This window comes from Ambystoma mexicanum, chromosome 9, assembly GCF_040938575.1.
Source record: "Ambystoma mexicanum isolate Mex_15411 chromosome 9, UKY_AmexF1_1, whole genome shotgun sequence".
Taxonomy (NCBI): domain Eukaryota; kingdom Metazoa; phylum Chordata; class Amphibia; order Caudata; family Ambystomatidae; genus Ambystoma; species Ambystoma mexicanum.
In genome coordinates this window covers 1,310,875,508-1,310,890,208 of record NC_090931.1, presented here as the reverse complement: position 1 = coordinate 1,310,890,208, position 14,701 = coordinate 1,310,875,508, and the positions used below count along the sequence as shown (strand labels likewise).

The 14,701-nt window shown below is 48.2% G+C and overlaps 1 protein-coding gene across 2 annotated transcripts in view; it reads left to right on the top strand.

The window, feature by feature from the left end:
- PDIA5 (protein disulfide isomerase family A member 5) overlaps window positions 1-14,701 on the top strand; it is a 904,279-nt gene that overhangs the window by 477,704 nt on the left and 411,874 nt on the right. For both annotated transcript variants that reach the window (XM_069616684.1, XM_069616685.1), the window contains exons 9-10: window positions 5,645-5,736; window positions 5,848-5,919. In XM_069616684.1, coding sequence (XP_069472785.1) covers window positions 5,645-5,736; window positions 5,848-5,919 — 164 coding nt within the window. The remainder of the gene's footprint in view (window positions 1-5,644; window positions 5,737-5,847; window positions 5,920-14,701) is intronic.

The following is a 14,701-nucleotide window of genomic DNA, read 5'->3' as shown; positions in this document are numbered from 1 at the left end:
AGAAGGTGAATACCCTGTGGGGGGTGACCAAAGTGATAACCAAAACCGAGCAGAGCCGATCTGAGCCCACATGGGGCTAATGACCCAGGACGGGGGTGAGAGGGAGCATCAAACCAAGCAGAGCTGAAGCTGGCTGTTGGCCACCCCAGGCTGAGAATACGAATAACCCCAGAGGAGGTGTGGGAAGCGATAACATAGCAGGACTGAGCAGGCCCATTGTTCACCCAGGGCGGCAAAACCATCCAGCCCACAAGGGAGGGTTTACAAACCAAGCACACCTGTACAGGCCCTTATCCTACCCGAGGTTAAGAATGTGAATAACCCAGAAGGGAAAGAGAATTTTGTTGTTGTCAATACCGACATAATCTGGTCAGGAGGGCACATCCCAGGAGAAGGGATGAATTAGAAACTGTTAGGAATACCTGACGCTGACATTATTTTAACCCAAAAGGAGAGCTGAGAGACTTTTTGGTTATTTTTGATTGGAACCATTCTACAAAGCCATGGGCTGGAAGCGACTGTGAGTACTCTTTGGTAGGGTTCAGAAAACCAGTCACCACTAATTTACCCAATGGGGGGGGTAATTCTACTGTAAATTAAAGCTTATACTCTTTCTTTCTTTTCATAGTGGTAGGGCAGATGGTAGGTTAGTGTAGGGTTTGACCGACAACTGAATTTATTTGTGAGACGGCCTGATGAGCAGTTTGTTTTCTTGCTTAGGAATTTCATCAAAGAAATAGGGTTAAATGTTGCTTTTCATTTTCGTGAGTAAACAATCTTGTTGAAACATGTCTTCCTTGTCCGTCTCTTATGTCTGACTTGCCACAAGTGGTGTCAGAGGTGGGATTCGAAAACCTGATACACTGTTGGGACCAAGGCTAGTGAGGCTACTAAACCTTCTACCAAAACTATCGCAAAAGACTACTTCCCAGTCTATTGGTTTTTACTTATTTACTTTCAGGGCAGTAGAGATTCCCTAGTAGAGAACGGAGGCTAATCCACACCGGGCTTAGCGTCTTCCCTCCCCAAGTTAGCCATTTTAGGTTGGCCACAAAACCTGGCCTAACTTGGCGATATTAGACTATCGAGGGGAGATTAAAGTGGTGCTACATAATTCAGGGACACAACCTTACACAGTGAAAGTAGTGCATCCTGGGAAAAGGATATGAACCCAGCCCTACATGAAGTGGATAATCTTTTCTAGGCATCTCTGTGTACCCTAGGCTCGGGGGAAACTGACCAAAATCTGAAGGGGAAGATACCGCCACTTTACCGTTACTAATTTAACATTTGCACGAATGAATGACCAGACCTGTAAGAGGTTTAGAAAGAGCCATCTCTAAAGATCGGGCCTGGGAGCAGAATGGGCATTTTTTTCCTTCAATCTGAAGGGGTCGGTTATATACGTAGCTTTTAGAGATCTGGATGGCACTCGGAAAACGCTTGTCACGTCTGTATCACGTGACTCATGGAGGCCGGTCACCCTTTCCAAGACCATTTCCTCACTGCTGTACTGATAACCTCCAGTCATTTTGGTGACTTTCAGTTATGGGGCAAGTTTTACAGACTACACTAGGGATGCGTGCACTGGTGTGGCCTGGGGGTGTGCCTGTAGATCTCCTCTTGGGCCTGCGTCACAGAGCGTGTGACTGTCAACAGCCAATAGGCTGCACTCACGCCCATCCTCTAGACTCGGAGGGTAAAAGCTGAAGGTCCCCAAATCTTGTCAGGCCCTTTATTGATCGGTTATCATTTCCTGGGGCAGGAATGACCAAGAACTCCATTAGGAGTATGGACGGAATAGTAATACACCAGTCAACATTAACCCCACCCATATTTTTAAAAAAGTACCACCTAATTATGGGTTGGTAATGCATGCACTATTGGTTATATACTCTACCACATGTGCTAATTAAGGTTTTTTACCCCATAAATGTGTGTACCCCCATTGCCGCTCCACTCATAATTGGGTAGTATTCAAAATAACCACTGTTCCTCACTGCATCCATTCTCGTAATGAGGCCCTCCATCAGCTGTCTCCTCTACATGCAGACTCTCCCCAGTGGTCGAAGTGAGTGGGAACGGTCGGGGGCAGCGTTCCACTGCTTTTGTTTTGTTCACTTCTACCACTGGACTGCGCAGTAAAACATGCACATTTCGCAATGATGTGCATATCGCCAATCTGAGGGGCACCCTGCAAACTATTGCTACGTTCTTGGGGTGCTCAGGGTGCATTAATTTTGACTGTTGGGGCCCGTGTTGCCCCCTTCAAACCCTGCCTTCCCTTCATCTGCGGCGCCTCATTGTTCAGTGTCCTCTAATGTAGGTCCGCTCGCGATCTCATTTATTGTGCTTAGGTTAGGGCTTCTACAAGGCGCATCTCCCACGGGGAATATGTCCACTGCTCTCCGAACGGAGGCGCCAAAAGCTGGCGAGCAAAAACTAAGATGTCCAATTCCATCTACACCCAAAAGAGAAGAAAACGACCGTCTCGAAAAATAATGTGAACCATGTATTCTTTTCTCAGTTCCCTGCAGCCCAAGCTGTTGATTTCTATGTGCGCAACTGTCGCCTCTACATTAATCAACTGCAGTCTTTAATAACGGGCACTAGAGTTCGTCACACATCACTCGCCGCCTGAACTCGAGAGCTAAATGCTAGCATGGGCGCGCTGCGGACGTCTGGGCGCTTCTCTGAAAACGTGTGCGCCAAGTCTGGACCCGCTGAAGTGCAGTTGCAGGCGGCGCCCCCTCGCGGAAATGCGCACCTGTGATTTTGCGGCACTCGGGCCTGTGTCCCGATAACTGACCGGGGGGAGGAGCTCTGTTTAAACCCTTTAAATGTCGCCCTGAGGTCAATCAAAACTGCAGGAACGCGTGTTGAGCAGCTAGGTGGCTCGATGGCTTCTTCAAATTGAACATTCTTTGCAAAGGCCTCACATTCTTACCAACGGGGTCGGACTGGGGTCTCGTGCACCAATGAAAAAAGTGGCCACAGTTGCAAATGGCAATTCATTACTTTTGTGATGTGCTGTTCAAACATTACCCAATGCCTTCTTCTTCCGGCCCCCCTGTATCCTAATCGCTTCTCTTTTTCTCCTACTGCAAACTCTGCTGCTTCTCTATTTCTACTCACTGCGCCTTTCATCCTCTGTTCTTCCGATGTCTCACATTTTCTGCTACAGCTTCCATCCTTCCAAACTTCTACTCCCGCCCCCACACTGCTACAGCTTCCATCCTTCAAAACGTCTACTCCCGCCCCCACACTGCTACTCCACCTCACTTCCAAACTTCTACTCCCACCTCCACACTGCTACTCCACCTCACTTCGAAACTTCTACTCCCGCCTCCACACTGCTAATCCACCGCACTTCGAAACTTCTACTCGCGCCTCCACACTGCTACAGCTTCCACCCTTCCAAACTTCTACTCCACCTCACTTCCAAACTTCTACTCCCGCCTCCACACTGCTACTCCACCTCACTTCGAAACTTCTACTCCCACCTCCACACTGCTACTCCACCTCACTTCGAAACTTCTACTCACGCCTCCACACTGCTACAGCTTCCATCCTTCCAAACTTCTACTCCCGCCTCCACACTGCTACTCCACCTCACTTCCAAACTTCTACTCCCGCCTCCACACTGCTACTCCACCTCACTTCCAAACTTCTACTCCTACCTCCATACTGCTACTCCACCTCACTTCGAAACTTCTACTCCCGCCTCCACACTGCTACTCCACCTCACTTCCAAACTTCTACTCCCGCCTCCACACTGCTACTCCATCTCACTTCGAAACTTCTACTCCTACCTCCACAATGCTACTCCACCTCACTTTGAAACTTCTACTCCCGCCTCCACACTGCTACTCCACCTCACTTCGAAACTTCTACTCCCGCCTCCACACTGCTACTCCACCTCACTTCCAAACTTATACTCCCGCCTCCACACTGCTACTCCACCTCACTTCGAAACTTCTACTCCCGCCTCCACACTGCTACTCCACCTCACTTCAAAACTTCTACTCCTACCTCCACACTGCTACTCCACCTCACTTTCTGTTCAGTCGCGCACCTTTCACTCACCAAAACTTCACAATCAATCCCTACACTCTCTCTAATAGTCTCAATCGCTAGTGTTGCACGCACACTCACAACACAGCACTACTTACACTTACCAACCAATAACTCACCTGCTCCAAAACTCACCTCCACACTTCAGTCCGCCATCTTTCCTCTTGCTCGTCTCTTGGTCCTTCACCTCCTCCTCTGGCCTCACCTGAACAACCCACATGTTCCTGTTTTTTGGAGGCTCTTGTATGCTCTCCCCATTTTCAGATTATTGATCTGGCCCGGTCTTCCCCACCCAGGAGAGGCAACAATGGCGTGTTGTGCTGTGTAATGTCCAAGTTTGTCTTGGGAGGGGGGGGGGGCGATGGGGGTGTCCCAATCTAGGTGCAGTCTCTAGTGGCGTTTCGTAGATGTCCCTGGTGGACTAGGGGGTTTTCTGTAGCTTGGTTGCAGTGTGTATTGGCTTTGGGGAGCGGTGCTTGGCAGGCCCAGTGCCCACATAAATTTTCTGCTCTTCCCCCAGCCGCTTCTCTTTCACTCTGCCAGTTCGGTGACTCCTGCACTGGCATGTTGATTGCGTGCGACAATGGTGGGTTTGGGGGGTCATTCTTGCCGGTGGTCTCCTTTTGAGCATGTGTTTCTAGAGGAATGGGGTGATGTACATGGGTACTGCCCAAATATAAAGAGGGACTTCAGTAGGGGGCATGAACTGGGGCCCTCTTGGGGTAGGACTGGCTCTGGCCGCCCACCCCAGCCTGAGGGTGCTTCCTGTGCCCGTCCCCCTTTGACAAGGTCCGGTTGCTGACCTTGTCACCGCAGCGGCCACGGCGTCATGTTGAAAGTGATTTTGTAATTGTAAATCCTCTCACCAGTAAAACCGACCGTACTACATCCAGTGTTCCTGTTTTAGTGAATTAGAAACATTGTTAAACAGCAAGAAGTGCACACACCTTCTAGCTTTTAGGGTAATTGTTTATGTAAAGGTTCTTTGCTGTCTTTTCAGATAAGAACACTCTAATAAAAGGATTAGAATGACATTTGTATCTGTTTTCTGTGTATTGGTAATTGACTATGGTTATTTAAAGGATGACCACTTGTATGAGTAACTTCTCTTTTTTAATGTAAATTAATATTGTAATGTGAGAACATATGCATGTCTACGCAGTGTGGTGCACAACTCGGAATTATCCTCACTTTTCATGAGTCCTATGTGTGCATATACTGTTTAATGTTGCTAGTGAGAAATCTGTCCTATAACAAAAGCCCAATGCATCACAAGACTTTGACGAATAATATTGTGCCATGACAGGCTCGTCCATCTTCTAAGCGCTGTAATGACTGGTGTTTTTATTAGCCCATCTGTTTAATTCGACCAGACAGTCACTACATTGAAATTTCGCACACTGCACACAGCCCTGCAGAAGGAATAAATTGCCCTGACTCGCCCACCGACACTTGGATGGCGTTTGCAAGCAAATACATCAGGCTGCGATTATTTATATATTTTCTTTTTTAGGCCGCAAGCAAAACGGCAAAGACTAATAGGCTTAAGATCTGGCCTTTTTTTTTCCAGGTGCTCGCAGGCATGAATGTCTACTCGGCTGAATTCGAGAGGATAAAGGAAGAATTCAATGTCAAGGGATACCCGACCATCTGCTACTTCCAGTCAGTCCCTTAAATGCACGCTCGTACTGTGTAGACTCATCGCTTTCTGCTCTCTGCTGGCTCCAAGGTTAGGCACTTACACTCCTTTGCTTTTTCTCCCCATCTCATCAGGAAAGGAAAGTTCCTGCATCATTTTGAGAACTACGGTGCCTCCGCTGAGGACATAGCCGAGTGGCTTAGAGAGTAAGTGTGTCCAATGTGATTTGCTTCTTTGTGGTGTGGGGGAGAGGTTGGGGGCTGTGCTTCAAAATTGCAGCATCTTGGTGTATTTTTAGGGGTAATTACCAATTTATCAGGCCAGTGTAAATGGCCAAATTGAAGCCTTGCAAGTCACTGGGTTGTTTTGCTACTGGCGTGGATTGTAGCTGCAAACACACGTGTAAGACTTGCATGATTTTCGGATGAGCCTGCTGTTTAAATCCGCTGGGTTTCTATTCCTTCCCAGGTCGCATAGATGCCGTTTTTCTAAAACATCAGTGCAGATAAAATAATGAAATGTGATGAGCAAGGAGGATGGCCACGTAGCCTTGTCTGCCCATTTAGCTGCCTCACACAAATACTGCATGGTCTCTAGCTTTACACTTCTGCCCTTACTTCATTTGCTCCCCTGTGCTTTGAGCTTTTTGGTAACTTCATAGGTCGTCTTTTTAGGATGCACTATTATTTTTGACTTTTTCTTTAGCATACACTGTTATGCTGTTGATGCGGAGTCCTCTCTCATGACCTCTATTTCTAGAAGCCCTCGACCACTGATAAAGTAAATACAAGCCTCTTGAACCGCTCTTCTTTGTTCTCTTCCGGAAATAGACTTTCTTAATATTACCTCTCTAAACTGCCGAACCACCTTTATGCATATAGACCGGATTCGAATGGATTGTGTCCTCCAACATATTCCATATCTTTGACATGTAATGTCCACAGCTGTGTACTTCGGAAATTTTTCAGCAGAGGGCGTCATTCGTCTATGGTGTCGGGTCGATGTCCCTCGTAGGCCTCCGTCGAGGGCAACAAAACCGGATGTTATAAATAGGACACACGGCGCCTTTAGCCTCAGTTCCATTTTTTTCGCACTCGTGTTTGCTTCGGAGCCTCGGCGCGCCTTGTGTAATCCTTGTGAATATGTTGTCTTCTTTGACCCCTCTGACTCTGCGGTCTGGCTTTAAGACATGCTGGGACTGCAAGTCTAAGATGTCGATTACGGACCCGCATTTGTTTGTGGTGCCTGCGTGAGAGTCATGCCATCGACTAATCCAAATACCAGTCCCTGACTGCTCAGGCCTTGTGGGAGCGTAAGGGGAAGTTACAGGTAGGTAGGGGTTCCAAACCCAGTAAGTCCCATAAAACTTCTAAGGGGATGTATGACGATTCAAGGGGCAACTCTCCACGTCGGAAGGAGTCCCGTGGGGTCTCGGTCCCGGAGTGGTTGCCGCCATTCATCCTCGTCTTGGCATTTCAGGATGCGCCGTCAGCGGTTGCCTTCTTCGTCCTGCTCAGAGGATGGCGCCGCAAGGAAAGTGGCTTGTCCTACTAAGTCCTCGACTCAGGAGGAATGGGCAGCCTTCAGGGATCAGATGCTGGCGATTTTTCAATCCCAGGGCACAGTTCCGTCCGCGCCTGTGGAAGTAGCCAACTGGGAACGGTCTCTGTCCATGGCTCCTGCACCTTTCGGTCTTGGGTCCTTAGTGCGATTCTCATCGGGAACCTTCGCGGTCCCTTTCGGACAATGTTCTGGTTGATCGCCTGCGACATGCTTCCATATCTCGGTCCGCATCCCCGGCGAGACCGCAGAAATCTGGTAAGGGCTCGAGGTCGGCATCGACTCCGTCAGCTCTGTCGGATACGAATGTCGAAGCTTTGACTTCACACCAGCCCTCGACGCTGATGCCGAAGCCGTCTGCACCCTCGACGCCTTCGAGGCATTTTGGCCGGAATTTGCCGATGGAGGTCCCTGGTACTGTGGATCCTCCAAGGAAGGCTACTTCCAAGTCTGTGAGGCCTGTTAAGTAATCCAGACCCTCTTCTGTCCCGAGGCAGGAATTATTTCTTCCCCTGGATGATATCTGAGGATGAGAGGTCCTATTCGGAATTTGACCCTGTTGAGCCTGATGTGGCTCCTGTCTTTTCCGGTGACAGTCAATTGGAAGAGTTATGTCAATCTCTTCATGATGCCTGTGGCTTGGACACTTCTAAGGTGTAGTTTGACAGACCTGAGCCTGGGGCTCATGCAGAGTCATCCTACAGGAGACTGATGGCTATGGTCACTGAGTATCTTGGATGGTCTAGTCCTCTGGAAGCTTTTGTTCAGGATGACTTAACTGATATTTTGGATCAAGGTCCGTCCTCTGACCCTGTGTTACCTTTTCATTTGACGTTGCAGAAAACGGTGGCGGCCGCTTGGTAGACACCGGAATCTCTTCCGGCGGTTAACAAATCGTTAACTAAAAAATATTTGCAAGGAACTTGGGGTTGGTCACCCTAAGTTACCTGGGGGCAGCTAGACGTGGACTCCCTGCTCACTGTACTCAGAGAGGCACAGCTTCACCTCACTGATGAGGCCCAACAAGGCTGAAACACGTGTATGGGGTTGCTGTTGGTACTCTTGTTCAGAGAGGAATTGCCATAGCATTTCAGCGCTGGACTGCCCATGTGGGCGGGACAAAGACTGATATGCAAATGGATATTTCCCATCTGTGAAAGGTACAGTGAGCAAAAAGTGTGTGCTGCAAACTCTCATCTCAGAACAGGTTATCATGCCATGCTCTTCCTGAAGAGGAGCGCCTGCTACCTTTTTTGAAATAACAAAAAAATACGACCCTTCCAGTAGCAACCCCAGCGATCTTTCCTCTCACCCCACTCCCGAGAGTTTGGGGTTTCAGGTGGCTACGGCCACTTCGAGGCGGTGTACCCTACCATCCCTGCTGATGGGGACGACAAACGTTTCAATGGGTGGGCACGCAAGGTGTTTTTCTGCAGGGAGTATGGCGCTGAAGTACGCCAACTCGACTTGTGCCTTAACAAGATTTTCACACACTGTGGAATTGTGTTTCTCTAGCAGCTGAGCATATTCCCCGAAGTGGAAGAAAGGGATGGGTTTCTTGCTCTTGTGCAAGATGGCAAGGATGCCATGTGTGAATCCCTTCAGTCGGGATGACTGCTGGCTCTCGAAAAGGAATATCACCGTGGACTACAAAGACCATCTTGTACATACGTACACTGAAATGAATGTCTTGAACAACGATCAAACACTATGGCAACTTCCACCAGTCAAAGGTCATTTCAAATGCGGACATTGCTCTGTGTGCACCCTAACAGCCAACCTTAAAACCATTATTTTGAAAGGCAAACCCTGGACCCTAAATTCCTTCACCAACTGCAGAACGAAATAATCAGATGCCCCTGTGACCTCATCTATGTAGGCAAATGTAAAAGGGAAATCCGACAACGCATTTTTAAACACTGCTCCTGTGTGCGCAATCAAATTGAAGACAAGCCCCTGGTGGCACATTTCAAAGCTAAAAACCATAGCCACAATGACACCTTTTGGCCAATACTGCAAACCGTGGGGAACCCATTCCGCGGAAGGGACCGAGACCTTGCCCTTCGTAAACTCGAGCAGAAATGGATTTATCGTTTGAATTCAGTGAAAGAGGGTTTGAACATTTCTAGCGAATGGAACCTCTTTTTTAATAGATAATTGCCACTGCATATCTATTAACACTCTGGTTCTCTGCCACCGCCTTCAATAACAGTAAAACATACACACGACCTATTTTGCCAACCTTCTTCTATCAAATGGAAGTAAACAATTGCCACTGTATATCCATTTAGACTCTGGTTGTCTGCCGTCTTTGTCATCATCAACAATGTAATTGGAACATGGACATGTCCCATTATGTCAATCTGTTTCTCACACAAGTACTCACAATATACGAGACAAGCTGCAAACATGAAAGCCACATCTTACTTATGTATTAATGTTCTGATACTATGTCAGGAGAAAATGGGGTGACATTTATTTCTTTTTCAAAAGTGCGAAATTATAATAAGCCCGTTGTACTTCACACGATATTGTGTTTGTACAATTGTTTCATTTGTAATTGTGTATGCATATACATTCCTAGTATGCCTCACTGTTATTCTGACACAAGCACTCACAATAGATGACTACTGTAAACACGACACATTGCTTGTTCATTTATGTCCTGTAAGAGGATTCAATTCAACACTACAGCTAAGTCAACGCCTAGTCTAGAATACTGAATGAAACCCTTATTGATATATCTTTATGCCCAGTTCATAAGTTCTGGATGACTACCCCTGTATAACACCCCTCTCTTAGAATCCCCCTGACCCCACTGAGTCAAGAAGTAGGTTTGTTTTGCAAATTTAAAAGATTTATTTGAGAAATTAACAATTTATAGATATATCACACTTTGATAATACATTAATAATTGATAGCACACTTAGGCATATGAGCAGTAATCAGCAATAAGCAATCCTACAATAGCACAGTTCTGGTGACTTATGACTAGGAACAGGGGAATAAAGTATCAGAGAATGCTTTATGGTTTCAATGAATTGCACAGATGAAAAAGAATGCAGCACAGAAATCGACTTGATAGGACTTCACTAAAAGACAATGGCCCTCATTACGACCCTGGCGGAAATCGAAAAACGATGGCGGAAATGCAATACCGCCATCGAATAGCGCTCGGTGCGATTATGACCCGTCACCGTAAAGTACGATGCTATTAGCGACACCGTAGTGAACGCCAACGCTAACTGCACCAAGTACGCGCACGCGCGCCATGCCAAACCGTAACTACCACCATGGCGCAATGGTACGCGAATTCTGACCCTAGCGGACATGTACCTAAGGCCATCAAGCATGGCGGAAAGTACCATTCCGCCATGGTGAGAAGTACGGCATCGCGAATCAACCGTAAACGGCCCTACTGAGTGCCTGTACACCACTCCCTGGCCACATTGCACAACTCCCCCTAGGTGCAATGAAGTCACACAATGCAACCAGTGAAATGTACAAGTCACCCATGCATGCCAACGAACAAATTAATCCAGGGGCTCCAAGTGCCTTGTGAGTGTCCATCCATATTCGCCATGGCACCATTGCCGCACTGATGCAGCACAGGCATGTGAAGGTTCAAGTACAGCAACATGAACTGAAATATGAGACAAACAAAAACAGGCCCCCCATCGCTTGACACCAGTGTAAGGCAACATTCAAAGCAGTATCTTGAGTGAGACTGCACCAGCCCTGTACTCCTGCCAGTAAACAAACCAACCATCAGCATAAGCATGTACCACACAAGTTGGCAGAGTGACTGAGCAGCCAGGCTCATCTCAAGAGGGGACAATGGGAGCTGCAGAGCACAGATGGCACGAATACAGAAGCTATTCCAATGGACATGACCTCAGTCTCCCTCCAAGAAACACACGCAAACACAGGCACCTGTGACCAGCCATATTCTGATAATCACATCATTCCACCAATCCACCTGGCTGACCGGCATCTGTTACACAAAAGCTAATCCCCCGCCCATGAGCATGACATCATTAAAACAGTCATAATGGTAGCCCCTATCCCTGACCACACTGGGCTTCGTAGGCAAACGCGGCCAGTACAGTACCACGCAACCATAACCAGAAGCCGGAACCCAATGCAGATCTCCTCACAATACATTGCACCACAAATAGGAATATGCTACATTACTTGGAAAGAAGAACGCTACACGGTCAATATCAGAATAGAAATTTAATGCACCACAAAATCACAAAGCCCATACAGCCATTAGGTCATGAACCCCAAAATACATTTCATCATTGTGGGCTGCATCCGCAATAAATGACCAGCTTCTTCTTGTGTGACGCCCTGTTCCTCCATAGTACACAGGGGCTACATTCACGTTCAAAAAGGCAACATGGAAGCGCCTAGAACCGCAGGGCCGTCCCATTAGGTAGGCACTAATCCAGCTGAAGGGTCGAAATGTTGCTCCTAGCCACTAGAACTGCGTAAGGGCATGTGGCCCATTGTCGATCGTCCCATAAGATCGTAATGGTGCTCCACTGATTAACTCGAAGCAGCAGGTGTCGGGAGTAAAGGCCATCTGCAGGAGTGGCATACAGATGGCAGCGGCAAAAGGGGAGGAGATACCTGTCACCCAAATGAAATGAAAAAGAATAGTATGGGCATCAGAACTTGATTTGTCTTACTCACTTCAATCACCACACTAAATCCACAGCCATATGCATGCTAGCCCACTCCAAAGGATTATTCCCACCTAAAAATCACCTGCGAATCATAACTATGAAAATCGAGGTGAAAACACTATTACAAACGAGTGTTTGTGTGCATGCGTCTGTCAAAACAGAATCCATTAGATGGGATTAGTAACGTGCATAGACACAAGTGTCTGAAGGCGCGTCGAGACAGGGAGGGTTCAACAAGGGCAGATAGACGATGGTCCCACTATGGCAGCTCTGCATCACATAGCGCAGGGGAGGTGGATAGATCCCAAAAAGCCCTGTAAATGGCAAACTCTCCATCAAATCATCTGTCCATGCATCCATACATCATTCCCTCATCCCGGTATGAAAACGCCTGATTATGTACTCACATAACATGTGAATTTTCCATTGAGCCTGTGCGTAATGCAGTCTGCAAAATCCACTGTGCTCCAGGCAGGAATTCCAGTGTTGTGAAGTAACATGTATTTGGAAACGTCCTGCCTTATCGTCCACTACGCCATTGCGCATCCCATACTATTCATATCAATCATTGCATTCTCGCCATGGCTCCTGTCCCAAGGACATTAAACAATAGAACGTTATATTTGCAGTCAGACCTGTGGGCGTCTCCTCGCCGCTAGCTGAAGACCGAAAGCGCCGTCCTTCGAATTCCTCATTTGCAACATCACGTCGAAAAGGCATCTGTGACCGCTTGAAATCACAAATCCATCCATGTAGTGCGGCAATGTGTGAAAATGCAAAGTGGCTTCACTCACAAATGGGACGCCCCGCCCGTCGGTGAACCGCGGTACAGTGCTGCATGAGGGTCCACCGTTAATCGAGTACTACATTCCACTGACCCTTCACAAGTTTGTTTGCGACTGCAAAGATAGTATGTGAAACAATGGGACCATAGCAGAATGAACATATGAACCAATATTTCACTGCCATCGGGATCAAATACATGATTGTAATAGCAAGATGCCATGCGTCAAATTGCAGCGTTGTGTGCGGGACGTGCTCGCCCAAAGGGGATTGCAGCTTGCGCAGGTGGAATGAATCACCACAGGTGGAGGCAATACAGCTTGAAAACACATAAATTGCACACCCAACCCCCTCCCACAACCACACCCACTCCAAAATGCTACCGGCAGGACTAGCGATGTTGGCCCTGGGGGACCTGATAGCACTGCAAGTACTCCAACTTCAAGAAGAAGACAAACACCAACTACTACAACAACCGGCCGCACAGAGGAGACGCAGGAGGAGGAGGAGGGCAAGGCAGGCCCAGCAAGGCCCGCCAGCACAGCCACTACCACCACGCAGGCAGCCCGCAATCCCACGCCTCCGAGCACATCCGTTCGACCTCACGGATGAGCAGATCCACACCCTCTACCGTTTGGACCGGGACACCATAACCGCCATTGTGGACATGACACAGGCTGACCTTGTCAGCATGATAGCTCAACCGCCATTCCACCCCTACTGAAGGTGGTGTCTGTACTCCACTTCCTGGCCACAGGCACCTACCAGCACACAGTCGGACAGTTGCATGGCATTTCACAGCCATTGTTCTCACGGACACTATTGCAAGTGCTCGATGCCCTCCTGAAGCACGCAGACGACTACATCTCTCTACCACGCTCGGAGCAGGAAATTACGAACACAAAAGTGGGATTCCATGCACTTGGCGGCATACCGGGTTGCATTGGTGCCATCGACTGCACCCATGTGGAATTGGTCGTCCCACATGCCATGGAGGCCCAGTACCGCAACCGAAAACAATTTCATTCTCTGAATGTACAAATGGTGTGTGACTCCAACAGGATCATTACACATTGTTGTGCACGATTTCCAGGATCAACCCATGATTCTATGGTCTTGAGGAACTCTAAAATACCACGCTACATGGAGCGACACGCAGGGAACAGATCCTGGCTACTCGGTGAGTCTCATTTCATGCATGATAATGTGGGGTATGTGATGCGGCAATGACCTGGCAGGAAGGGGGGGGGGGCCTACGTAGCAATGTCATTCCACAAACATCCTTTATTGTCCACGTACAGGTGATGCCGGGTATCCACTGAAGAGATGGCTCCTTACACCACTCCGGAACCCACAGAACCAGCCTGAGGAGGACTACAACCATGCCCACTCACGTACCCGTGTAGTCATAGAACAGGCATTCGGCCTACTGAAGACTCGTTTCCGCTGCCTCAGCAGGTCTGGCGGGGCACTCCTGTACCGCCATGTGAAGGTTGCAAAGATGGTCATGGCATGTGTCATGCTTCACAACATGTGCGTACGTAGAAATGTGCCCATGCCCCCTGACGCAGAACTGCAAGCACCTGAAGATGGTCATGATGAGGGTAGGGATGTGGCAGCACCTCAAGGAGTCTGCGAGGCACAGGAGGGCCGTGACATTTGTCAGATTCTCATTGATTCATGCTTCTAGCACTCACGCCTGGTGGCTGATACATGGACACGGGACTTGTGGCACTGTGTGTGTCTGGAACATGCACAATATGAACTGTACGCCTATAAAGGCCTCGTACACAAAGATCAATGTCCACACATCTCATTGGATGATCGTGCATTGTTTATAGAATATGTGAAATTATGTTACACACCCCATCGACCCGCCACCTAAGTGAGCCCAACACACCCCCTCCACCCTCCTACCTCCCCCCCGAACACCAGTGTCCGAAGATGCTCATAG